The sequence below is a fragment of the Ochotona curzoniae genome, unplaced genomic scaffold (assembly GCF_017591425.1).
Source record: "Ochotona curzoniae isolate NIBS_2020 unplaced genomic scaffold, NIBS_Ocur_1.0 contig_2469, whole genome shotgun sequence".
NCBI lineage: Eukaryota > Metazoa > Chordata > Mammalia > Lagomorpha > Ochotonidae > Ochotona > Ochotona curzoniae.
The window spans coordinates 153,633-180,563 of record NW_024465471.1 but is presented as its reverse complement, the minus strand read 5'-3'; the positions used below and the strand labels follow the sequence as shown (position 1 = coordinate 180,563).

At 59.5% G+C, this 26,931-nt stretch overlaps 1 protein-coding gene across 1 annotated transcript; it reads right to left on the bottom strand.

Moving 5' to 3' along the window:
* Positions 1–147: 147 nt before the first annotated feature.
* Positions 148–9,895, bottom strand: BGN (biglycan). The gene is made up of 8 exons (XM_040974688.1): positions 9,836–9,895; positions 3,714–3,965; positions 3,285–3,397; positions 2,658–2,871; positions 2,264–2,374; positions 2,029–2,122; positions 1,802–1,940; positions 148–1,162 (listed from the first exon to the last, which is right to left on the bottom strand). Exons 2-8 carry the CDS (start codon positions 3,952–3,954, stop codon positions 965–967), a joined length of 1,110 nt encoding a protein of 369 aa, XP_040830622.1. The 5' UTR covers positions 3,955–3,965; positions 9,836–9,895; the 3' UTR covers positions 148–964.
* Positions 9,896–26,931: the final 17,036 nt, after the last annotated feature.

Here is a 26,931-nt window from a genome sequence, read left to right as displayed (position 1 = left end):
GAGGACAAGGACAACCGAGCAGAAGCAGAGGTGGCCCCTCAGGGCGAGCAGCAGCACACAGAGTCCTGTTGCACGGTATTTCTTTAATTGAAAGATGACAGCGGCCTCAAAAGCGTGGTCTCTTGGAGCTGGGGCACGGGAGATGGCTGATGGAGGTCCCGCTTGTGTCTCAGGTGCAGCCCAGGAGGCTCTGCAGCTGACAGGAGAAAGGCTCCCTTTTGAATGTGTGGAGCACAAGCTGCTCTAAAGCTCACGGATGCAGGGCCTCACCTGCTCACCTCTTCCAGGACCATCTGGGCTGGTGGCAAGGCCTGGGTAGGGCAGGCCAGGAGGGGCAGTTGCCCCCAGATTGACTAAGACAGGGCTGGGCAGAAAGACAGAGACAGAGTCAACCTAAGGCACAGAGTCAGGATGTGTGTGTGTGCGTGTGTGTGTGTGTGTGTGTGTGTGAGAGAGAGAGAGAGAGAGACAGAGACAGAGAAACAGACAGACAGACTGTTCTAGGGGCCAACAGAGCAAGGTGCCTAACACGGAAAGGCCGAGGGGCAATGGGCCCAGTAACTTAAAAGACACATGGAAGGAGCTGATGAGGAGGAAGCCATGCCTGCCCGAGTTTGGAGGCCTCAGCAGAGTCCTTCAACCCCTACCTGCCTTGGCCTCATAGGCCATGGGCCATTTCCCTAGGACTGTAGCCTGGGCCAGGTGGATTTTTGGAATGTGAGGGAAGAAAGCTGGCAGGGGTGCATCTGAGTGGCTGTGGTGGCTGAGCCGAGACAGTCGGGAGGCCGAGGGTGCGGACGATGGGGGCTGTACCTGTGGCTACTCGCAGGAGGAGGGGCTGGGGAGAGGCACGTTAGGGTGGTGAATGGGGTCCTCAGGTGGGGTACAGCCAGGCAGGGCTCCCTTGCTTTGCTTCCTCTGGCAGAGACCCTTACTGCAGGCAGCATGGCAGGTAGCGCTGCATCTACTTCTTGTAGTTGCCAAATTGGATGGCCAGGCGGTCAGTGACACAGCGGAAGGTGGCTGGCTGCACCTCCCAGTAGGGCACAGGGTTGTTGAAAAGGCTGATGCCGTTGTAGTAGGCCCGCTTGACTCCGAAGCCCACAGGACAGAAGTCGTTCACACCCACCTTGGTGATGTTGTTGGAGTGCAGGTAGACCACCTGTGGACGGGGCAGCGAGGGGCTTGGTGCGAGCCAGGGCAGGGGCTGCTATTGGGGCTGCTTGTGGGTGGAGAGTTGGGGAGCCACCACTGGTCCTGACACAACGCATGCAGTCAGTCCCTGACCCTCCTTCTGGGATCTCTGGGCCTCTGCTTGCCTGCAGGGGAGTGCCTCTAACTCTAGAGACCCTCTTCTTTACAGTGAAAGAGCCCTCCCTCGTTACAGTGCTCAGCAGCACCTGGTACCCAGGGTGGGGGTGGGGTGGGAGTAGTGGTGAAAGAAACCAAGTCATCAACCTAGTGGTGCTGAGTAGAACACTGGCCACTAGAGGGCGCACTCAGCCTAGCTTGGGCAGCACTGTGTCAGCTGGGCTGTGCGGAAGCAGGACAGAAGAGGAGCAGAAGAAGCAGGAGGAGGAGGGTAGCACTCCCACCATTTGTGATAGGGCTGAGGAAGAGGTGGAGGGCAACAGCAGGGCTGAACAAGACCAAGTTCTCCCATGTGGCTGCAAGCCAAGACCTTGGCATTGAGGGTGTTGAGCTTTTCTCTGTTTCTAGGCGAGGTCTCTGTGCCCTCCAGCAGTCTTCAGGGACCCGGCAGCCCAGGGCTCTCTGGCCCCCTGCTGTCACCCCTGCTCACCTGGAGGAGCTTCAGATCGGGCAGCCCGGCGGGCACCCTCGACAGCTTGTTGTTGTCCAGGTGCAGCTCCCGTAGGGTTGGCAGGAAGCTCAGGCTCCCATTCTCAATCATCCGGATCTGGTTGTGGCCCAGGCCCAGCCTGTGGGAGGCACGGGAGGTCAGAGGGCAGTGGGTGGGGACTGGTGCTCTCTCTCCCACCCCTCCAGCCTGCCTGCTCCGGCTGCCACCTGTACAGCTTGGAGTAGCGGAGCAGATCCTCCAGCTCGATTGCTTGAATTTTATTGTGGTCCAGATGCAGTTCATTCAGGGTCTCGGGAAGATCTACCCAGAAACAAGGGAACACCAAGCTGGATGGAGAGCTGGGGCACGGAGAAGGGCTCTAGGCCTTTCCCCAGGCAGGGGAGGTGCTGGCTGGCTCCAGCCTCCCAGCCCCAGCTCTGGCCATCTGTGCCAGCTTCCTACCTTTGGGAATGCCAGTGAGCTTGGCCTCCGAGATGCGCAGGTAGTTGAGCTTCAGGCCATCAAAGGCTCCGGGTTCAAAGCCACTGTTCTCAAGGGGGTTCCCGCCCATCTCTAATGGAGTGAGAGATGGACATGTCTCAGCAGACAAACTGACAGTTCCTGGCTGCTCAACACTGGTAGCCTTAGGGCGTCATTCTGCCCACTGCCCTTCAGCCACAGTGATGACCTGCATCGGCCATCTGGCTGACAGATACTCTGCCTTTCTTTAAACTTGTTGACACACTGGTTCTCAAGCTAACCATGCTCTGAGACAAGGCTCTGGAATGTTCCAGGAGGCCTACCGGGCCCGTCTGCGGCCTCGTCTGCGTGCCTCTTTACCTTTAGCGGCACTTACCGATGCAGTTCATGTTGCGGAGCCCACTGAACACGCCCTTGGGCACCTTGCGGATGCGGTTGTCATGTATGCGCAGCTCTACCAGTGAGTTGGGAAGGTTGGGTGGAATCTCCACCAGGTGGTTCTTGGAGATGTAGAGCTTCTGCAGCTTCCGCAGGGGGCTGAAGGCCTTCTCATGGATCTTGGTGATTTTGTTGTTCACCAGGACAAGGGCCTGAGGCACAGAAGGCAGGAGGTGGATAGCCAGTCCCAGGCTTCCTTGCTCCCTTCTGCTGGGGCCGCCTGAGCATGCTGCAGAGCTGTCTAGCCTGGCCTCTAGGAGCTCATGCCATGCTCACTGGTTGGGCACAGGGCAGGGAGCCAGCTCAGGGCACAGTCATACTGCTGTTCGCTGGCACAGGGAACTGCTGCTTCTTGTGCCTCAGTTTCCCCCCCTTGCACACTGGCTACAGTGAACTTTCTACCTGTGTTTTCTGCCACAAGGGTAGTGGGCTGAGTGCTCCCATGCCAGGACCTCAGCAGCTGCTTCACGGAGCATGCATGCCCACTGGGAACCCATCCCCCTCCTTCCCGACCCCCACAGCTCCTCCAGAAGGACCCAGTCACGCTGAACGGGGAGGGGCTCACGTAGAGGTGCTGCAGGCCCTTGAAGTCATCCTTGCGCAGCTCAGTGATGTCGTTGTTCTGCAGGTCCAACAGCGTGGTGTCAGGCGACACCTCCTTGGGCACAGTCTTCAGACCTGGGGCCGACACCAGTGTGCCAGTGTGAGTACATGGCCCCGGGCCGTAACGGCCTCTCCCTCCCCCCGCCCCAAGAGCTCTGGACACAATCATGGGGTCCTAGCCACAGTAGGCCAAACCCTAGAGTTGGGCTGTTTTCCCACGCCTCTGCAGCCAACGGCAAGGCACCCTCACATCTTTACCCTCACATCATGGCCTCCATACCCGATGGCCCACTCACTTTGCCTCCCTGCAACCTGTCCTGTCCCCTTTATCCCATAGCACACACACATGGGCTCTCTCTCTTTCTCACACACACAGTATTCAAGCACTGACCCAGGTCAGAACACTGAACGACCCGCAGATGGCAGTGACACCCGAAGGGACACATAGCACTGAAAGTGGGCGTGACGGCATCCTGGTCTGGCACTCCTGAGGTCGTGTCGGCACCCGATGCCTCTTCATCGTTCATCATGAGCAGCCCATCGTCTAGGGCGAAGTCCCAGAAGCCTTTCTGTTCAAAGGGTAGGGCCTGGCCAATGGCCAGCAGAGCCGCGAGGAGCCACAGCACACACATAGTTGATGAGCCTGGGACACAAGGGCGAAGAGGGGCTGCTCTTCAGTTAGCACTCCTGTATGTGCCCTAGCGGCAGCTGGCATTGTGTGCTTTGCCATAGCCAGTACTGGGGCAAGTGGAAAGCAGCAGGCAGGCTGGGAGCTGGCACCTCGGCCTATGAAGCCCCCTTCCTCCCCAGCAGGCCAGTGAGTCAGCCAGAACCCACCTGGGAGTAGGGACGAGAGGGCATTGATGCCAAGGGCTGCCAAGAATGGAGTTCTGGGCTCTGGGCCATGGGACTGCTTTTCTCTCTGCCCACGCTTCCCTCAAGGAACTCCCACAGCCAGGGGCACGGTGGGCCGAGGCAGCTGTGAGCAGAGGGGGCCCCATGCTGGCTCACCAGCTCACTTGCTGGGGCCTTGGCTTCCTCCCGCGGGAAACTGCCACGCAGCACAGCCTTTGGCCTCCAGGCCTACTTCTGGCCTCCCTTTGTACCCATGTGCCCTTGGTCCCCAGAGAGGCTCCGCCGTGGGGGTGGGGGCAGGGAAGGACAGGCAGCAGCCTGGGTGGCAGGCAGGGGCAGGCTTGTCTGAAGACACCTCAGGCTGATGGAGGCAGCAGTGGGGAGGGGGAAGGGGAAGCTGCCCTTGCCTGAGCCTGCCCCCAGTGCCCACATCTGCCTGCCCACCGCCTCCTGGGTCCCTGCCTGTTCACTGGGAACAAATGTCCAGAGGAACTAGTGTTACCGGGGGTAACTGTGTACCCAGGGACTGCAGCTGGCCCCAAACCCAGCCTAGCCAAGGAGCTGCTTCCTTGGGGTCCAGCTGAGCTCCAATCTCAGACTGCCGGCTGCCTTTCTGGTAGGCCCAGGACACAAGGTGAGGGGCAGGGGCCTGAGCTAGCCACCAGTTCCTGCTGTTGCAGGGTCCTTGCCGCCAGCAGGCCTGGCTGGCTCTGGGTGCAAGCAGCCAATGCTAGGGCCGTTTCACGAGCGCTCTGGGGCTACATCTCACGAAGCCAGCCTCGGCCCTACAGAGCCCCCTACCCAAGGCCCTGGCTGCAGACCTCACAGCGTAGTTCTATTTCCCTCTCCCAGGAAGAGGCTGCCTTGCAGTCCTTGGCCAGGCTCTGCTGGAGGTGTGCCTAGCCCCTTCTCCACTCTGTCCAAGCTACAGGCTGACTCAGGGCCGTCCGGGAAAGCCCCGGAGTTGGCCGCAGTGCAGGTAGAGGCAGCTGTGCTCACCTACCCAAATGTTGTTCCCCTTCTTTCTCCCCTTCAGCTTGTAGCCTCTAGAGAAAGCAAGGGAGGATGCAGGCGAGAAGGCAGGATAGAGACGGGGAGGCAGCTGCCCGGTACCGCCCCTGCCAAAGCCGCTACCTCACAGGGTAGTGAGTCAGGGCTGGGCAGCTGGGGCTGTGCTGGGGTGGTTGGCCAGGTGCAGGCGGGGCGCTGTGGGGGGCCATCATCCCGTCACGGGCCTGGAGGGCTCCACAGCACAGCCTGCCCAAGGAGCCAACTCCCTCGCTCCTCACAGGGCAGCTTGCTAGGGTACTGGGCAGCCAGCCAGGGCCCACCTGGCCACTGGGGGCCTGACTGGCCTCATCAGGCTGGTGCCGGGTGCCCAGCGCTGTGGAGGACATGCGGCAGCAGTCCCAGCCCGGTGTCCTTGCGGTCGTGAGCCTGGGTGTCTCCAAGGGGCTGATGGGGCACAGGGCAGAGGCTGGCTCTCCGCCTAGCTCTGGGCTCCAACCCTGGCTCACCATGAGAGTGGAGGGAGGCAAGGCCAGCTTCGCGCGGCTTAGTTGGCGGGCTGGGGGCCAGGCGGGCGGCCCAGCACAGCCCTCATTCTCCTCAGAGAACTGGAGCATGAGTCAGTGCCCACAGCTTGGCAGGGGAGGGGATGAGGCAGATACTGAGACTACAGAAAGTGCTGATGGGCCCCAGTGGGGCTCCCATGGAATAGGAGATGGCAAAACTGAGGCCCGGAGAGAGAAGCTGACATTCCCCGAAGCACTCAGCTTGCTGCTTGCGTGGTGGGGGGGGGGGGTCGTCAGACCTGGACGTTCAGCCCAGGTACCAGCTGCCCCAGCCTGGCCCTCAGCAGTGAGAGGGGGTGTTGCCAGGGGGTTGCTGGTGTCTCTGGACCAGATTGGCTTGAGCATGGCAGTAGTGGTTTAGGGATAGTGAAGGCAGACTGCTGTCTTGTGTCATCTTGCTTCCCGCCATTCTCCACTCTGAACCCCAACCCTGCCACATACACACACACACGCACACTCAGACACACATACACATCTTGAACAGGCAGGCAGGGCCACAGCCCACAAACTAGAAGGCTCCCAGAGACAGGCCCTCGGAGAGGCACCCCTTCCTATCACTTGGATCCCCAGAGCCAATTTTCTTCTGCCGGTTTTCTGGAGTGCACCCCCGAGGGACTTGAGGGTAGGGGCGCTCAGTTGTCATCAAAGTGCGCTTTGAGCTTGAGGGAAGGCAGTTCCTCAGAGCGAAGGAAAGAAGAAGTCCCCCCGCCACCGCCGCCCTCCCCCGGATGCCAGCACCAGGCCGGAGGCCAGCGGTGTGCATGCGGAGCCCGGGAGCCGCCTCCATAGGGCCCTCCTTGTCTGGCCCTCTGAAAGCCATCGCAGTTCTCCACACCAGTTGCTCCAGGTCCCAGCCAAACAAGACGCGTTGGCAGCTTCAGAGAACACGGCCGGGCCGAGCCAGGCATTGAGGCCAAGCCAAGGGCGGCAGGAGCAGGGTTTGAGGTCTGGCAGCTGCTGCGGGCTTGTCTGCAGATGTGTGCTGGCGGCCACTCAGGCGCGGATGTCGGGTGAGTCTGGCCCCATTCAGCAACCCCACCTGACCTCTGACCCCTTCAGCGTGAGGCTGCGTAGGAGAGACTGAGGAGAGACTGACTGAACTGGTGACGCTGCTTGCCCCTTCTCTCTCCCTTTTGGCTAGCAAAGTCAGCCCTGCCTGACACCCCATTGTGTATTGCTAGGGTGGTGGCTGGAGTGAGGAGCGGGGACTGAGCCCCAGCCCATTGGTACGCTGGCCACTGCTTGGACCCACAGCCTTGGTCTTGCCTTGCGACCAGGCTGCAAAAAGGGCGCAGATGCGCAGGCTCCTTTCTGCTGTGACGGAGTTGGCCAGCGCAGGGACTTGGTTAGCTGGGCTGGGTGTGGGGTCCAGGGCACTTCAGCCATGTGCTCTCCTCCCAATGACTGAAGAAATCAAGGCCTCTACTCAGCATGTTCTAGAATCTTTCAGGAAGAAGGATGTTGTCACCTGCGGTGAGGGGTGGGTGAGCCAGAGACTCAAGGGATGCTTTGTAACCCAGCCCCTCCATGCTGTTGACCATAATTGATCTGGGCACGTGACAGAGGGGTAGAGTGCTGTCTGTCCATCTTCCCACTTGCTTGCCAAGAAAGGAGAACAGCCAGGCGTTCGGAAGGCTGGGGAGCCTTTTCTTTCCCGCATCCTGCTCGTGCCCCAGCTCCCACTCAGTCTGCCAGGGACTCTGGCTGAAGCGGGATCCAGGCCTCTTTAAACAGCCCAGGAGGCCCAGAGGCTCCCGGAGGCTGCCCATGTTTAGGTCCCGTGGGGCCACCGGGACTCCCAGGGCTGTGTGCCATCCTGCAGCCAGGAAGCTCTAGATGCCCATGGGAAGGCAACCAAGGCCAAGCAGCAGCTCAGACTGCAAGAGGATCAGAGCCACTCTGCCCTCTGCCCCCTGCTTCAGATCCTCGCTGTGTAAGGCCCGTCCAATGTCCCTGCCCTGCAGCCCGAGCCCACCCAGGCTGGTGTTTGTGTTGAGCTCAGGCAGCAGCCGTGGGGTAGCAGTGGGACCAGGATAGCTTGATCTAGGTAGGCTGGGGAGAGGCCCAGGGATCCATCCGAAGAGATGCACCAGCACAGAGAGCCAGGAGCATGGGTGGCATGCTGGGCAAGAGGGTGCCCAGGAACTACTCCACCCCCAAGCAGTGAGCAGAGCGGGGAGGGGGGAATGGGGTCCCACAGGTGGGGAAGGAGGCCCCTGGCCAGCCCTCTGGCTGGGAGCTCCAGGTGTGAAGACGAGGGGTAAGGAAGAGTGGTCCCCAGGGGAGGTTGGGATGCTGGTTCTTGGGGCAGTGGTGGAGTAGGGCTAGAGCAGGAACAAACCATGCCCCTCCCCTCAGGGTGCCTCAATGGCACTGTGAGCAAACTGAACAGAGCACGAGGTCCCTGGGGCTGGGTGGGGGGGCCCCAGCTATCAGGGAAGGGCCCCAGAGCCAGCGGGAGTCTGGAACTGGCCTGCTTTCCCAGGGAGCCCAAGCCACCCCACATGTGCCCCAGAAGTGCCCCCATCACTTATCGCAGGCCCCTGCTGGACTTGGAGTAGGCAGGGGTTGCATTCTGGGAATGCGTGGGACTGAAGACAATGACAAGGTGAAGGAGGGGTGGCAGGGAGGGGGACAGGAAGTCAAGGAGACAGGCAGAGAGCCTTGTCGGACTACGGGACCACTGCTTAACAAAAGACACTGCTTGCTATGAAAACACACCCTCTCCTTCCAGCCTTCGCCATTCACCACCCCCACCTCAGCTGCTGTGAAGCTATAGGGCAGCGTCCCTACGCACTGAACCTTAAAATGAACCAATGTGGAACTGGGGCCATGTGGACCCTTGAGCCCTGATCCGGTGCAGGGTGCAGAAGCAGCCCGAGCGGTCATGCCCACTGGGACCCAGGGGGCTTAGAGAAGGGGCTGGAGGTGCCCCACCAGCCTCCAACCTCAGCCCCCATCCCCCGCTCCAAGCCCATTTCTACTGCCCAGTCCTTTGCAACACCATACATGGGCATGTGGCATACACAGGTGCTCCTGCCTGAGCACCAACTCTCCTAGGGGGCGCCTGGCATGGGAGGCTGCCTGTCAGCAGGAAATGCCCCCTCCCCTTGCCCCATGCCTCTGGATGCAGCTTGCCCAGCCACCTCTCTGACTTCCCAGGGGGAGCTTTTGGGCCGCTCCAGCTTGAGTCTACCCTAGTCACTACAAGGCAGAGAGCTGGCAGGCTGAGGAAAGTTGTGGGCAGGGACACGGGTGGCCTGGTTGGCCAGCAGAGGGTTTGCCTCCACACACTGTTGGAGAGCAGAGTCCCAAGCAGTGGGTACCAGCCTCGCCCCGCCTTGCACGACCTGGGGTCTCCAATTGTCACCAGGGGCCAGGCACCCAACCTCACCCATGGACAATCTCGTGGGACACTCAGCTGCCTTTCTCTCTGCCCTCTCCTCCTGCCATTCTGAAGGTGCTCTGGGGGACAGGCGGGACCAAGCTGCTCAGGCAGCCCCACTCAGGACCCCCACCACTGGGCTTCACAGGCACATGCCCCATCCAGGAAGAAGTAGAGGCAGGGTAGGGCCTGTGTGTGAGCCAGAGCCATCTGGGCAGAGTGCCTGGGGCACGCCTGGGAAACCAAGTCTTGCAGCCTGTGCCAAGCACAGGCTGAGGGCCGAAGGAGTTGCTTTTAAGCATTGAGCGCGGCGCCTGCCCAGAAGCCCTTGCCCACCCGGACTGGGCGCAAAGCTGCAGACAGAGCAAGGCTGGCAGGGCGGAGGGTGCTCCTAGGAGTCACAGGGAAGAGCAGGGTCATTGGCATGGATGGACAGGATGAGGCAAAGTCAAGTCAGAGGCAAGAGAAAAGGGTGGCAGGGGAGAAGGTACCTGGGGTGGAGGGGGTGTGTAGGGACCATGAGCCAGCGGAGAGTGGCCTACAAATCTGGGTGCCCTGGAGAGGCAGTTGGGGGGCAATCTGGAGAGAACAGGACCAGAAGTTGAAAAGGGGCTGGGGGCAGTAAGGGGCTAGCAAGAGGCAATTCGAAGCACTGTGGGGGCTGCGGGGACAGTGCAGAGCTGGCGCAGGGTGCCCTACCTGGGGAGGGGAAGCCGCCAGGCGCAGGCCGGCTAGGTGGCAGACTGTCCGTACTTCCGTCAGTCGGGGGGGGGGGCTGACCGAGAGCAGCTGCTCACTCCTGGGCAGTTGGTGGAGAGAGGGAGGCAGAGGCGGCAGGAGGAAGGCTAAAGGCTGGGCGGGCGGGCGGGCGGGCCAGGGGAGGGGACGGCGGGGAGGGGGCGGGGAGGGAGCTGAGGGAAGGGGCCGGAGGGCGGGCCGGCGGGAGGGGGCAGGCTTCCCGCCCCCCTGGCAGCTTCAAAGGGAGCAATTTTCTCTAGACGGCTGGGCTAGCTGTGCCCCTCCCCTCCTGCGCTCCCCAGCCCCCTCCCCGGGCAGGCAGGCGCACACTCGCAGTCACTCACACCAGGACCCAGAGTCAAACTTTCCACTGCTCAGATGGGGACACCGAGGTGCTTGTTGGAGTCTCACCAGGCAGAGGAAAGAAGATGAGGTGGATGGAGGTGGCCTTAGGTCGCAAAGCCACTGAAAGGGCCCTGGAAGTGCGTCCTAACCCACCCAGAAGCTGCGGCTGCTGGGGTCTGAGCAAGGAGTTGCAGCGAGGGGGCAGAAGCTGCGTGGGAAAGCCAGTCACCCTTGTTGCTCCATCCTGGGGCCTTGGGGTAGGGGGCAAGGAGGAGGAGGACGCTGTGGGAGGCATTTCCTCTTGCTGATTCCCACATTGCTCACTGCAGAGACTCGCAATGTCAGTCGGCCAAGCTTCAGCTACTTCCTGCGGGCCCAAGGAGTTTGCTCCCTGGGGCCCTGGGTCCTAGGACCTCCTCCCCATCCACTGGCAGCCCTTCCTGCGAGAGCAGCTTCAGAAACAAGTGAGACCCTGCAGGCAGTGAAAAAAGCCCGGTACGGAGACCAGGACAAATGGGAGCTGGGAGAAGGGGGCTGGCACCGGAAGCTGCCCTCACACAGAAGCAGGGGGAAGTCCCAGGAGGAGGTGCCTGGCTGCAGAGTACCAGGGAAAATCCCGAAGGCGTCTTGTGAGGGGTCTGAAAGCTCACAGGCCAGGGTCACAGCCTCCCACAAGGGCCTTGACCACGGATATGGCTTGGCAGAGACATCCTTCGTATGTACCAGGGTCAACAGCCAGTGGCAGACAGAGCAAATGCCAAGGCCAGGCCAGGCCCGGCCCATCCTTGGGGGCAGAAAGGAGATGAGTGGTGGTGGTGGAGGGGGGTGGGCAGTGCAGTAACAGCAGTGCTAGCAAAAGATCTGTTTTTTTCTTTGAGTTGAGGAAAATGTTCTAAAATTGAAGTTGCTGAGGGCTGCATGGCTCTGTGAAGATTCCAGAGGCGTTCTCCACAGGCAAATGGGATGCATGATAGAAGCGGAAGCTGAGCTTGGTACAAAACCATGATTTCACGGCCATGTGTCAGGATGCAAAGGAGATGTCAAAAAGGCACCATTGGAAAGCAAGAAAGTCACGCAAGGCCTCTCTGAATACAGCACACTTGACTGTAGAGGCTGCCACTCCAGCCTTGACCTCCAGGAGCCTGGAGTGGGAGCCCCAGGAGGCAGAATGTGACACAAGCAGGCGACTGGCGTGATCTTTTCTTTCTTTCTTTCTTTGAGATTTATTTATTTTCACTTGAAAGGGAGATTTACAGAGAATGAGAAGGAAAGAGAGACACAGAGAGAAAGAGGTCTTCCATCTGTTGGTTCTCTCCCCAAATGACCCCAATGACTAGAGCTGGACTGGTCCAAAGCCAGGACCCAGGAGTTCGTGGGTGTTCCACGTGGGTGCAGGGTCCCAAACATTTAGGCTGTCTTCTACTGTTTTCCTAGCCAGGCATATCAGCAGAGAGCTGGGTGGGATGTGGAGCAGCTAGGACTAAGTTGCCTATAGGGGATGCCAGCTCCACAGGCAGAAGATTAGCGCGCTATAGCACGGTGCTGGGCCCATGTTGCTTCTTATTTCTTGCCTTCTCAGGATCACACACAGAAAGGCTCTCTGGAGGAGGTGAGTTAAAGCAGGGCACTATAGTGCAGAGTGCCTACAGCTCACTCTCAGGACGCCAGTAGGCGGTAGGCAAGTTCCTGGAGAGGCTCGCTGGCAGTGGTGAGGTGACCCTCTGTGTGGGGGGGTAGGGGATGGTGGGATGCATCTCAGAGCTCTTCCTTGAAGGTGGGGGATTGCATCTGGCTGATCCTGGCACAAAGCCACTTCTTGTGCCTGGAGGCTTCCTGTGTCTATGGTTTGTAATCGCTCCAAGGTCTACTGAGTCACTTGGCCTGGCCCTTTAATTTGGGGGCCACTCCCAGACCAGACCGGAAGCACCAAAGTTCGTGCATTTTCTGTTTGCCTCCAAGCTCCACACAAAGAGCCTAGACCACATGTGAAGCACAAGGAGCTGAGGGTCCTGGCTGGTTAGAGGGGTCAGGCATCGCAGTGGTGGGAGGAGGCTGGGGTGGGACTGGGGCTGGGGGTGTGCGGCAAGGCAGGAAGGAAGAGCAGGCATTTCCGGAGGCCCCTGGGGCTCCGGAGCAGGAGAAGGCTAGAGCACAGCTGGCTTAACTCTCCAGAAGCCCAGGGTGGGGGGGATGGGAGTTGGGGGTGGTGCAGGGTGCCTCTGATTGCAGTTGTGGCAGCCGCTGCTGTGTGGCTCTGGGAAAGGCTCTTAGAGCCCAGACAGGCACACATCCCATTCACCTCTCATCCCCGTCAGGCTTCCAGGAGTTTCCGGGCCCAGCCACTATGCCCTCGCTTACCTTTCCACAGGCGGTGCTTGCTGATGCTCCGGTGAGGGTGGGCGTATGGAGGGGAGTCCCAAGGAGGAAAGGGCTGAGGGGAAAGCATGAGTCCCACAGAGCCACAGCCAGCTGCCACTCCCTTGGCTTATGTACAAACCTGAGGACCCTGTGTCAGCAACAGCCTGGCCTCCACAGCTGGCTTGCAGCTGTCAGTGCCCAGCTTTGAAGGCGGCTGGAGGTCAGGGCAGAAGTGGGGCACACACAGGGCACGCTCCAAGCCCCACACAGGTTGCTTTCGGCAGGAAATGCTAGGCTGTGGTGTGAGGCCCTTACAGGACACGGTCTGGAACCCGCTGGCAATGGCAGCGGCGTGAGAGTTTGCCATCTGAGTCCTGTTTCCCTTGTTCTCCCTGGGTAGCAGCTTCCTACACAGAAAGACCAGAAAGGAGACCTGAGCTGCTTTTGGCCATGCCTGATGGCCAGGCGCTGGGCTTGGCCAATGTGGCTAGAGCTGCAGCAACGCACAGGCCTCGGGGCTCTTCGGCGTGCAGGGGTCAGGGCAGTTGCACAGGAGGCTCTTGCCAACATGCCCAGGAGATGGTTAGAGAGCTGAGCTGGTGCTGAGTGGGTCTAGTTTCCACTTTCTGGAAGCTTCCCAGTGCCGGATGGCCGAGGTGTGGCTGGTGAAAGCTGGCGCTGCCCATGCCAGGAGCTTTTTTTTGACCTTCTCCCGAGGACATAATCACACAGCGTCTCTCCCTTCTGGTCCACCAGGGCTGTAATTTCAGGGCCCGCGGGGGGTGCTCTGCATAGGTCCAGCCTGCGTCTTAGCTATCTTTAGAGACGCAGGGTCGGGGAGATGGCCAGAGGAGGGCCTTGGGGAACCTCCATGGACAGCCTGGCAGATGCAGGTTAAATGAGGTACCCACATCCCCAGCAGAGGCCAGCACCTGGCCTGGGGCCAGACAGTCCCACCCAGACTGGCTTGTCCCTGTGTGGTTGCTATAGAGCAAGGATCTTGAAGGGAGCCCAGTGATGAGGGGGAGAAACAAAGGTTGACTTTGGGCCCAGGGTCAGGATGAGAGGAGCTGAGGGCCAAGGTCCTGCTGAGATCCCCAGCAGCATATACAGGCTGAATGAACCCCCAGGAGCACTATGGCTCCCTGCCCCTTCTCCACTCCTTGAACTTGCTAGTTTTGTGAGTCACTGGTACTTCTTTGAGGCCACTTCTTGAGCAAGTAATGCTGCCCAGAGCACCCTGACAGGAACCAGCAGCTGCCCCTAAGGAGACCCCTGGGGCACCGAGGGGCAGCTGCTGGCAGAAGGCAGGCACAATGTGACAAGGACTTGAACTGGGGATGCTCCTTGCAGTGCTGGACCCTGCCACATCCCTAGAGCTCATACTGGCACAAGGAGGGAAGCCTTATATCCTTCACCCAGCACCTGAGTGCCTGCGGGGTTGGCTGATTCTCGCCTCTGCCTGTTAGCAGCCCAAGTGTTAACTTGGAAAGCTCCCATGTAAATCCTCCATTCCAGCCTCCTGAGTGTGAGTTGGGACAGGTTGGTCCCCATCCAGGCTGTGTTCCCCCGCCCCCAGCAGCCCCAAGGACCCAGCTACTTGTCTTGTGAAGCTGGGGAAGCCGCTGTGCATTGCCCATCCCCTGCCCCTTCACCCTGTGGTACTGCCCCCAGCCCCTTCTCCCTCTCATGGGACAAGGTTGCTTGATAAATGCTGGCCTTCTCACCTCCTGAGCTTGGAGGAGGTAACGTGGGGAGGACAAGATGTTGAGGAGGGGCATGGGGGCTGGAGGGTGCCTGAAGTAGAACAGACAGGGCCCCCAAGGAGGGGGTCGAAAGAACTGAAAAAAATGAGTGTGTGTGTGTGTGTTCAGTGCCTCCAGGGCTGCTGACCTCTAACCCAGCCCAAACAGGAAGTGCCCTATCTGGTGGTCCTGGCCTGGGAGGCGAAGGAATGCAGGGACGAGTCCAAAGCAAACACTCCACCAGCTTCCCAGGCCTCCCCTGCTCCAGTCAGCGTCTGAGAACATGGGAGCGGGGGAGGGAGAGGGGATCTCGGCCATGGGCAGCACGCTTTCTCCTTCCTTTACTCCACCCATCTCCTGCTGGCCTGTCCCCAGGCTGTGTTGCTGCTCTCAGACTGCCATGAACCGCCACTTCCCCAAGGCTTAAAGCTGGGGTTTGTCCTGCCCCCTCCAGAGCAGGGGGCATGGTGGTGTCCTGAGCTGTGAGGCAGGGCGCCGCAGAGACACGGGGTCTGTGCCTGAGCTGAAGCGTCAACGTGGTCAGCAGCTCTGGCCAGGGGGCAGTCACCGCTGGGTCCTTGGGGACCAAGTGCTGATTCCCCAGGCATTATTAAGTGGCTGCTCCCCCACAGCCTCCTCTGACATAAGGCTACGTTGGAAGCTGGATGGTGGATGCGCAAAGGGAGGGGACCAGGAGGAGGATTCTGGAATTTGGAGTGGGGAGGGGTGAGGGAAAGTACTCCCACCAAAATGCCACTGAGAGCAGCCCCTGGGTTCAGTGCAGACATGGGTGTGTCTAGGACAAAGGCTGGGTGGTGGGAAAGCGGCCTCTGCAGCCCTTGCTGCCAAGGCAAGGCCCAGGGCCCTTGGCTTCAACAAGACACATTTATTAAGTTCAAGTGCAAGCAAGTATTGCCCTCCTTATACCCTGATGGGTTGCTCACTCAGTCTGGCTGGGAAATGGGTGCCTTTCACACAGCAGGGTCCTCTCGAAGTCTGATCTGACCCACAGCCCCAGTGAGCATGCATGTGTTGGCAGCTGCTGGCCAGGGTGGAGCTAGGAGGGTTCCAGCTCCCACTGGCGGGGGGCTGGAGGACCACGCTGCGGTAGGGCTGGCTGCAGGAGAAGGCCCTGGGCAGGATGCGGTGTGGGGCGATGAGGCTGTGCTCCAGGTGTGTGGAGATAAGATTGGAGTCTTGGGCCAAACCTGTGTCACAGATGGAATTCAGGGGCACGTGTCTGTGAAGCATGCAAGGATGGCAGACATGCTGTAAGAAGCGGGGGAACTCAGAGGAGTGGGCCCCTGCCATGGGGGCCTCCAGCCCCCTGCACACTTGAGGGCTACTCCTGGCCAGACGGCCTTCTGGCTGCTGGGCACAGACTGCCATCGTCATCCTCCACTGCCTGGCTGAGGCCTCTCCCAGGGCTCTGAGCTCTGCAGGGGCAGTAGCTTTTCCCAGCACATCAGGCAGGAAAGGCTTCCAGGCCTCAGGCTGCGTCTTCCTCCCCTTGCTGGTGGTGGGCAGTGGCATACGGGGGACAGCACAGGCCAGGCATAACACCTGCAGCTGCCTGAGGCTCAGCAGTCTCTGAGGCACAGCCTGCAGCTTGTCGTGATCCAGCAGCAGCTCAACTAGGAAGCTGCGCAGGCTTCAGAGAGACGCAGCATGGATGCTGTTGGCACATAGCCTGATGAGGGACAGCTGCGAGCACTCCAGGCTGGGCTTCATGTATGCTGACACGAGGCCAAGGATGCACTCAATAAAGTTGTGGTACGACATCAGGTGCCTGAGGCCCTGGGGCAGGAAGGAGGGCATGGGCACCAGCCAGCTTCCTGAGGTGGGAGTGCGCAGGTATGGGGCGAGCTGCCACTTCCCCAGGAGGCAGCTCTACCTGGGCCTCACATGAGATAGACCAGGCCCTGCTGGGCTGCCGGGCTCCTCTCTGTCCCCAGGGGCCCAAGAAGACATGATGTGTGTGGAATTCCCATGCCTTGCCCTCTTCTTCACCCTTGGCACAGGGCCGCCTGGGCTCCTAAGCCTCAAGAACACAGCAGGGTGAGGTGCTGTGCGGCCCTCTCCTTGTATCTCTACCACCTCACCTGTCTTGTCACCAGCTATACAGAAAAGTGCCAGGGAGGGAGCTTCGAGGGCCTGAGAAGATGGCTGGGTGGGCAGGGATCAGGTGGCCCGGGGGTGTGTTGCTCCGCACAGGGAGGCCGGGCCCACCAGCTGTTGCAGGCCGCAAGGCCTCCAGCCTTCAGCAGGCATTAGAACAGGCGGAGCAGCTGCCTCAGCCTGTGTATGTGCGCACGCCTTCACTTTGTGCCCCCACAGAGCTAGCAACAGGCCTCTCCCCTTCCGCCAAAAGGCAGGGCGGACGGGGAAAGAGAGAGAGAGAGAGAGAGCGCAACCGGCCTCAGCAGCCGTAGGCTCAGGCTTGACTGGCCGCCAGCCCCCTGCCCCGGCCCCACGATGGGCGGTGGGAATGGAGCGTGGCAGCCCCTCCCAGGCTGCTGTCTGCTTTCCTGTGCCCCTTTTGGCAAGAGTGGGAGAGGAAAATGGAATAATTAAACCCAAACGTTCTGGTAACTTTTTCCTGGAACACAGGGACACTGGGCGGGAGGCTCTGGAATGGCAGAGCGTCTGTGGACCCCTATCTCTCTCCCGCGCCATCCCCAGCGCTGCCATGGTGGCCACCAGCACCTCACCAGCCTCTCGCCTGGCCTCCACCCTGCCCTGCCCCTGTCTTGTCCCCATGCCATGTCCTGGCCCCTTGGTGCCCCAACCCAGCTCTGCCAACCACATCTGGAGTCATCGGAGACCTTCCAGTACTGAGAAAGGGCGACCCCCCCAAAATACGTCTGCTTAGAATCTGCAAACGTGGCATTATTTGGCAAAAGGGTCTTGGTGGCTGGAGGGAAGGATGGTGCCTGAGCTTGGTCCAGGATCTCCAAGGAAAAGAGGACAGAGGCTCCAACAGGGGAGGAAGCCATGCGCAGACAGGCCCAGTGACTGGAGTGAGCTGGGGTCCCCGGAAATTGGGAAAGGCGAAGGAGCACCCTGATGCCCCAACCCCCTAGCAGGCATGTGCTGCCCTAACACTTAGATTCCAGATTTGTGGCCTGAGGATCTCAGGGCCAGAGTTGAAGGGCTTCAAAAGCTGGCAAGATGTTGAGGAGTAGGTGAGTGGCAGGTAGGGACCCAAGTAAACCAAATCAGCTGCTTGCTACCAGCTCCTGGTGTTGAGCCATGAAGCCCTTGGTCCCCTTGGCCCTCTTTGGGCCTTTATGGCTCAACACTACTCTTGTGGCCCACTCTGCTAGCCTCTCTGGGCTCTGTGTGCCTGCCAGGATGAAGCCCTGCTGAGCTGGGGCGCTCACAGGAGGGCGACCCAACGCTTGGGGTGCAGGCAGTCCTTGTGCTGAGGCTGAGGCTGTAGTTCAGCATGCCCTCCGTCACATCTTCACTGAGGTTGGTGGCGAGGTGCAGCTCCTAGGGTCAAGGGTCAAGTGAGGGGCTTCTACTCCCCACTGAGCCCTGCTCAGCCTGTTCCCATTCCCTGCCTGCACTGCCTCCTCCCACCCCGCCCTACCCATGGGGACACAGCTGTCATTGTCTCTGCATCTGTGCAAAGGATCTTGAGGATACCTGCCATCTGTGCCATTAGGTCCCCAGAGCCTCCAGAAACACAGCTACCAAAATCATTGTCAAGGGAGTCAGTGTTGTGGTACAGAGGATTAATCCACCACTTGTGATGCCAGCATTGCATTAGGGAGTGCCAGGTGAAGTCGTTGCTGCTTCACTTCCCATCCAGCTGCCTGCTAATGTGCCTGGGGAAGCAACAGATTTAAACCAACTACTTGGGCCCCTGCCACCCCAGGTAAGAAACCCAGATAAAGTTCCAGGCTCCTGGCTTCAGCCTGGCCAAGCTGTGGCTGTCTGTAGCCATTTGGGGAGTGAATTTGCAGACAAAAGGCCTCCCTCTATATGCTGTCTGTCGCTCTGTCTGTCAAATCAACTGATTAATAAATTTTCTAAACAGGAGGTTTCCCTTTGTACTCTCAGTAGAAGCTGAGGCTGCTTGAGCATGGCAACACTATTTCCGTCCTGGGGGCTCCTAGCTCACCTGCAGGGAGGCCAGCAGGCTGGTGGGGTTCTGGTTCACCTCAGGTAGAGCAGGCTGTGCAGAGGCAGCAGGGCCAAGGGGGAGATGTCCTGCTTCCACAGCTCACCTCCTTCTACCTCCAGCGTCAGCAGCTTGCTGAGCCCTGTGGGAGTGGCAAGGCAGACACCCTGGCTGGTTGCAGAGCTCCTAGGGAGCTCCAGGAAAGACCAGGGCCACCCAGCCAGGCTGGTGGCCCTCTCCCTAGGCTGCCCAGCAACTGCGTGGCTGTGCATCCCACTGGGCATGCCCTCGGCTCACCTACATCTCTCCGCCTCTCCCCCAAGCTGGCCCCTGGACCTCGCTGCCCCTGGAAGCTACCCTTCTGCAGGCCTTGCAGGAGGTTGTCATTGAACTTGAGCCCCTGCAAGGTAAAGCAGGCTGTGCAGAGGCTGGCGGGCACCATGGGCAGCAAATTCCCATCATGGTTCAGCTACTTTAGGCATGTCAGATCCTGAAGGGTAGGGAGAAAAGCTAGGCTGGAGTGTGGGGTGCTACCGTGATGGTCACTTGGGCATGGTTGTAGCCTGTCCTGGCTAAGGCACACCCCCCCTCCCCTGGTGGCTGCCTGATGGCTTCTTACTTCTCCTGGTAGACAGGCTTGTCTGTGATCCTGCCTGGAGCCCGAGAGTGTGCAGTGCTCCCCATGCTGTTGGCTACAAGCTGTACACCCCCCTCATGGAAGACAGCCATGCAGGGTGTTGTCTGCATTGCCTCTTCCAAGCCTTGCTTCCCGCAGCTCTCCCTTGCACAGTCCCTCTCCCTGCCAGGCCCCCAGAGAGAGCAGGTGCAGGGCTAATGGCACACCTTGAAAGCATGGGGGTGCAGGCCACGGCCATCCAGTTTGTTTTTGCTCAGATCCAGCCCCTCCAGCTTGGGTAGCCCCAGGAATGCATGGGCTGGGATCTTGGCAATTTCATTCTCTGTGCACGTAAGGGCAGCAGCCATACTACATGTACCTAGGGTCCTTGCCATCTGCCTCTTTCTGCTTCCCATGTCTGGCCTTTGAGGTAGTGGTGACACACTCCTCGGAAGAGCTACCTATTTTGACTCCCAGGTTGGGGCATTTTCTGCCTGTGACCCAGACCTACTAGAACATGTGCTAGTCCCACTGCCTGGTGACAGTCCCAGTTGCTGAGGATCCACCTTGGGGGAGAGCAGGGTGAGGACTGAGCCACACGACCTTCTTAGATCTGTTGCAGGGGTGATTGCTGGGGAAGAGCAGTTGCTCACTGACCAGGTAAAGTGTGGTCAGTCCCATGTCGCTCATGGTGAGGACGTTTCACTTTGGCATTGCCGCAGGGGCCAGCAGACATGTTGCTGGCAGGGAGGGCATGATGCATCCTACAGCACCTGATACTGCATGCCCAGACCCATGCCCTCGCCTGCTCCTATGCCTTCTCAGCCCACCACCAGTGGCCTCTGCGAGACAGCTGCTGCTTCTGTGGCCCCTGCTGTGCTCTTTCTGTTGGTGCCAGCTTCACATCCCTGGGGGAGAGAGGCACAGACTGGCCTGGTCACAATCAACAGAGGCTGTGAAGGGCTAGAGCATCCTGGGCTTGCTGGCTTCCCCTAGGAACCAGGGGCACAGATCTCCTAGGATCCCTCCCTTTGAGGCTGGGGACCAAGACTTTGGAAGGTTTCCCTTCTGCCCTAGACATGCAACTTGGGCTCCCAGTGACCTGGGCAGGGGTTGGTTGCCATTTGGCACACTCATGAGTGACTGTTATCTCCAGGAGCTGTGCATCTTCCATCTACTGCTTATGTTTGGAGGGGTCTCCTGAGCTTTAGGCTTCTCTGCCTGGCTTCTTGTCTTCCAGCGTGGGCCCAGCCGAGGGGCCAACAGCTCCTCTGGGGTCCCATAGGCTCTGCTGGCTGGCAAGGAGCTAAGCTTCTCAGCCCAGAGCTTCCCTGCCTTGGGCTGCACGGCAACCCTGGCCTGGGAGTGAGTGAGCTCACTGCCCAGCCCTTTATTCTGAGGCTGCTGCTTCTTCCCGGATGCTGGAGACCGCTATTCTCATAGTAATGGCCCTGCAGGTGCCTTCTGGCAGCAGGGCAGAGAGCTCTGTGTGAGCTCCATGGGCCCCCTCTTGGCAGTGAGCTGAGCCCGTGGTCTATCTGGGTGATGGATCACAAGGCTGGCCCGCAGGTGACTTGCAGAAGGAGCTAGTGAAGACTTGGTCAGCTGGAACTCCTACATGGCAGAGGGATCCGCTCAGGGGACTTTGTGGCCTCCCTTCCTTCACAACCCCCAGAGCCGGGGCACTCACAACATGCCATCTCCATTGTGCCAAGTGGTGAGCAGAGACCTCCAGGTGCCTGCCAGGCACAGCCTCTGGGGAGGGGCATGGGTTGCTGTTACCTGGCATGGTTTGCTTTTGCAAATGGAAGCTGCAGAGACTGCTGGGAGGCGGCAGGACAGGCAAGCCTGGAGGTCTCCTTGAGGAGCTGTCAGTTACCTGAGGGCCTTAAACCCTACTCTCCTGACCACCCCATCCCACTCATGAACCTTGCATTGAACTATCCTGAGATGCTCTTTATCCCGGCACGCCCCAGGGCAGCCAGATTTGCTTGACCCCCTACAAACCCAGAGAATTTCCTGCAGTGCTGTGAAGCGTCCCCTTCTATGGGGCCTGTCTCTCCCTGGTCCCTTCCAAGGCCTGGGCATGGGGCCACTGAGGCTGCGCACACCAAGGGAGTGGCAGACAGCCTTGGCTGACTGGCTTTCTCTGGGCAGGCACCCCTCTTCCTCTGGTGGGGAGAAGTGTTAACTCTTCACCATTGGGGCACCCAAGCAAGCTGAGCAGCAGCTGCAGGGTTGGCAGGGCTGTGGGCTTTCTCAAGCTTGGCCAGGACCCCTTGAGAGCAGCACCCCACCCAAAGGGCCAAGGTGGGGACCAGTGCAATCCTCATGACCCCAGTGGGCAGGCCCCGCAAGCAGTGGTGGCAGAGGGCCAGAGAGGTGCTGCAGGGGCTGTGGCAGATAGGACACATGGTCCCTGAGGTCTGGCCAGACGGCTCCCGACAGTGCTACTGCCTAATTTCCTGGTCCTATCCCAGGATGGCCCCTGGCCTTTCAAACACACAACTCCACAGGCTATGCTCTGGCTTCCCTAAGCTGAGGAGAAGTGCAGATGCCAACAGAGCTGCCTACCGACAGAAGTTTTCCCTTGGCCCTGATGTTCCTTGCCATGAAGCCTGCATTCATTCGCCCCTGGCATGGGCCCAGTGGCCCCCATGAATGGGGCGCCTGTGTCCACACACAGTGGGCCTGTGGGACTTACCACAGACCAGGCGCTCGATACGCACTGCCAGCTCCTACCTCCAAGGCCAGGAAAGGAGAGGGGCTGGAGCCGCTTGGCTCCCCCAGAACCGGTGAGGGTTGGGTGGTGGAGGAAGGTGCTAGAGCCAATGGCAGTCTGAGGGCCAGCGCTGAGGCTTGTGAAATGGGGGTACAAGGGGAGAGCAGGGCAGGGAGTGTGACCCCCTTGACTTTTACACCCCGGTAGAACCTGGGCATGGACCTACCTCAAGTTGGAGTTGGCTCATTTCTTGTACTGGCCCCATGTCCTCCCGGCTTCAATTTCCTGCTTTGTAAAACATGTGTGAGTATGTTGATGGGGAGTTTGAATGTCCTGGGGCTGTCCCCTCCACATGGGCACGCTGGCCATCTCACAGGTCTACCCAGACTTCTTGGCCAAGGGTGCAAGCACTATTGTAGTCAGCCTACTCCCAGATGCCCCAGGGCATCACACACACACACAGCTTCTGAGACTCTTGTGTGTCAGGGAGTGTGAGGCTAAGCTCAGAAGGCGGCACTGCCAGCTGGGGGTGGAACAAAAGGGGTGGGTATTGGGACACAGGTCCCCAAGTCAGAAGCAGAAGGTTGCTGGCAGTGCCCACTGCGGCAGATTGGCCCCTGCATCCGCAGGCTGATCCTGCAGCTCCAGCCCTCCAGACCTGGCCGAGGGTAGGCAGAGGGGCCGGGGGGCTGGCAGGATGGACTGAGCTCACCGCAAGGCTTGGTCCTGCTGCCAGCATTGAGGAAGCTTTTCCTACAGCTCTGTCCAGCACTGACTTATGCTTGGACACAATCTGAGAAAATGAGTTAACTGTGGGCAAGGCTTGCTTGGGGGAGGTGGGGAAAGAGGATGTGGTGAGGGAGGGTCCATGGCCTGGAAGAGCCATCAGCAAGGAAGGTGCAGCCTGCCCATGACCATGGGGCATGGGGGCAGGTCCTTATGGTAGACAGCAGGTATAAGAAGCAACACAAACTTTCCTGCTACCCCTGTGCAGGGTGCGAGGAGCAGTGGTGGAAGTCACTGTCCTCAGAAGCCAACATGGGGTCCCCAGAATCTTTCTCCCCACTACCTGCTACTGTGAAAAATCCTGCTTTGCCACCTGAATTTGGGACCAGCTCACACACAGAACAGAGACAGGGACAGTCTGGGGAGTGAGCAAACGTGTTGGGAGCCAAGGGTGAGGCCTGTGTCTGCCTGTGCACCCGGTGGCTTTCCTTGGGGGAAGGGAGGGCACAGAAGTTGGGGTAGGGGAATGTAGGTATGAGAAAGCTGGTATACAAGGCAGATGGTCTGTGAGTTGGCCCAGAGATAGAGGCCGCCGCCAACCACAAGAAGGCTAGCTCCCTGCCTCCCGGGTGGGCATCGCAGTGGGCCTGGCCCCTGGATGAAGGCAGCAAGGGAGCCTTGGTGCTGCCCCTCCCCCGGCTGGGAATGGTTGCTGGAATCCTGGCCCCTTACCCATTTCCCCTGCTCATGCTCTCCCCGGGCGCTGACTAAACATCCCGCCATCTGGTTCCCATCAGCTGCCTGGGGGTGGGGGAGCCTGCTCCCAGGTTTCTCTGGCATAAGCAGCCCGGAGGAGGGAGGCACCCACTCTTAGCCACCTAAGCAGGAAGGGCCAAGGCCTCAGTGCTCTCACTTCCTCAGTTCCCTCCCAGTACTTATCTTGCTGCCCTTCCCCGGATGGGCCCCTGGAGCAGTGGCACTCCTCCTATTCTGTCTAGTCTCAGGGCATCTAACCACCATGGGGACCTTAAAGGATCCCTGGAGAGCGCAGCTAGCTGAGGGTGAGGGGTTGGGGAGGGGATTCGGCAGAAACCAGAGTTCCTTGGCTTCTCCACCCCTCCCCCAGTCCTGAGCTGTTAGCCAACGCTAATCTGGAGCCTAGTGTCTGGGATTTTCCAGGAAGCAGGGATGAAGCCCAGGCCCTGCTGGAAGGATCTTCAGGCTCCCAACTGGCCATGTAATCTAAGGAGCAATCCTCCCTATGCAGTGTCTCAGTCTCCTGATCTCAATAGTGTGCTCTGAGAAAGTTCTAGAGTGTCAGAGTTGGTTGGCAGTAGCCAACAGAAACTGCAGTAGATGATCAAGGTTGCGTTTAGCTGACCAATGTTCAGACACTAAGAGCAAGGAAGCTATGGCTGTTTCTTCCACTCCTCTTTGCCTTCCACGTTGTAGCCAATGGCCTACAAACAGGTGCCTGCGTGTGCCTCTGTGAGTTGGAACTCCAAAGCCAAGACCCATGTCCCTTAAGGTTCCTTGGAGAACTGTCCAATCAGAGAACCGTCCTGAGCTTTTGCTGGCAGGCACACGGGAACAACGTGATCAATAAAGGGGTTGGTCACGGGGACTGGAGGGACAGGCAAGGACTGTGTCAGTGACTCGGGTGGGCGTGCGAGTGCAGGGTCCCCAAGAAAGAGTGGCAGAAAGGAGGGAAGGCGGTGGCCGTCTGGGTTAGGGTGTTGAAGCGGATGGGCTTTCTCTCTGCCTGTGGACAGACAATATAGGGAGCCACTGCACATTGCTAACAAGATCTGACTTCTAAGAGGGTCGCTCAGGCTGCTGGGGAGGACACTGGTGCATGGATTGGAACTGGGTGCGGGGGAGCAGGTGGAGTCAGGATTCTGTGGAAGGAGTTGGCCATCCATCCTCACACCTAACAGATCAACCACTAGACTGGGAGGTTGGTTCTTACATAGCCAAGCTAACTCTGGCAACCAGTTGCATGTATGTATGTGGAGCTCAGGGCCAAGGGCACGGCTTAGTTTTGAACTTTTCCCATCATATCTGAGAGACATGGGCGCCAGGGTGCACACAGACACACGTGGCCTGGGTCTACCCACACAGTACTGGGCACGTGTCCTTCGGGCTACATGCTCTTGTAGCTGCCTTGTATGGCATTAAAGGTACCCAGGCCTTTCCCTCCTGAAAGCCTTGAGGAGCAAAAAGCCAGACTTTCCATGCCATTTCCCCTTGCCAGCAGCCCTTCCCTGGAGGAAACTCATCAGGTTTTAAAGCCACCGCAACCCCAAAGGATCTGGTCCCAATTAAACGACTTTTTTTTTGCCTATGCTTTCGTGAGCACTAAATACATCAGCCGATCCAGACTCACTCTCAGAGCAAGCCCTAACAGGACGCTGATGCTTGGGCATAGGGAAAGTTGAAGAAATGCTGATTTCACAATAGAGAATTCCCAGACCCTTCGCTGCTGGGGTCTCCCAGATTCTCAACTGCTGCGGTTCTAGGGTGTGGGGGTCTCTAAGGAAGGCGCCTTCGGAAGGGGGACGGGAATCCACCTCAGAGACTCTGAGTCAGCCCACGTGGCTGGGGGGAAGTGGCATTACATTTGGGACTTTGTCATCTTTCTCCCCCAGCCGCAATCTGCCTCTTCCTGCCCATAACACGGACCCCGTTCGCCCCTCTCTGAAAGCTGTCCCTGTCTGGCCCCTCAACTGAGCTGACGCTGGAAGTCAGGCTCCGCTCAGGCGAGGAGGTGGGGTCGAGCACCCCTCCCCCGTCCGAGCGGGCATGTTCATGTTCCAGTCCTGGCGCCCGTGTCTCCAGCTCCAGACGCAAGTGACTCAGCCCCGCCGCCCTTGCCAATCCGTCTAGACCCGAGTGTCTCCCCGCGGAGGGGGCGATCCCGCCCTGTCGTTTCCTTTGTGGCCAGCCCTCCTGGCTGAGGCCCGCGCACGTGCGCCCGTGCGCGCTCACGCCACGCCTGCTCAGAGAGCGTGCGAGTGAGGGAGTCAGGGGCCCGCCCATCCCCTCTGTAAGGAACTGAGGCAAGTGGACAAATGAAGCCTGTGACCCTTCTCCCCGGAGGCGGAGGTGCATTGTCCCGGGCACACCCCAGCCACCCATCCAGGCTCTGGCCGCACCCACCAGAGGCAGGAGAGACCCTGTGGAGTCCCTTGAGCCCTAGGAGTGGGCTAGGATCCCAGCTGGGTCCCGTGCTGATGGTGGCAGCTACTGTATTTATTCTGCAGAAGGGATGCATGGCAAGGGCTGAGGGTGGCACTGCCCAGGAATCCCAGTGGGAAACAGCCCCTGTCTTGCATGACCCTCGCCCCAGCACTGGGATGCAAGTGGCAGGAAATGAGACCAAGGTTCCCTGGCAGCCTCTCCGTCCTCATGTGCCAGCAGCTTGCTCGGGGCACCCAGAAGCCTGAAATGAGAACATTCTGCTGTTGAAAGTTCCTAGAATGACACTCGTGGTCATGTGGAGCTAAGACCAGAGACCCCCAGCCTCCCCAAGCCTGCGGTCACAGCAGGCCCCTATCTGTATGGCCCACTGGGGCCGCTGTGGCGTCCTAGGGCTTATCGGCAACAGACACATGTGAGGAGCCAGGTGAGAATCCAGAGCCTCAGCCAGCAGGTGCAAGTCAGTGTCATTCCAGTCCTAGCACATGTCCGAGTGGGGGCTGCTGGAGACCCTGCATGGCAGGAGCAAAGCACTGCATGCAACGGAGAGAGGCACAATGGGCAGAAGAGCAGCAGAGGGTAGAGAGAGGGAGGGTGGGGGAGGAGGGAGGGGGAGGAGGCAGTGGCCACCCCCACACAGGTTGGATCTCACCTGGAAAGGCTCTGCTGAGGCTGACAGCAACCCAGCACGCACTGTCATTTCCCTAGACACATGATAACTGTGCAGTCACATAGCTCTCCTCCTGAAATCTCTCTGTGTGCATGTGTGTGAGCACACGCGCACACACACAAACACACGGCTTTTGTTGGCTAGACAGCATTTGGTGCCCAGTACCCTCACTGGGAATTCTGCAGATGGGGCAGGGGTTGAGGGTGGAGTGAGACCTCAGTTCTGTGAATGCATTCAGGTGTCTGGGGTTCCATAGCACCAGGCAGGTCTGGGGGCTTTAGCCCTCACAGCATGCTTGGATTCTCAATGCTCCCAGCACCCCTTCTCCTCAGAACTCTAACCCCTGTGGCATGCTGTGAAAAGCTAAGCTTTTGATGTCAGCTTGTTGCCAGCAGTGGTGGCCACTGGGGGTGTTGGTGAGGCCCTTGCCTCGGTGCAGAAGGTGGGGAGCTTCTGGAGCGCTGTCACTTGGCCCGATGCTCTGTACAGCTCCCCCTGGCCTGGCTCACTGCTCCACAGTTCGGAGGCCGATTCAGCAGTCAGCTGCC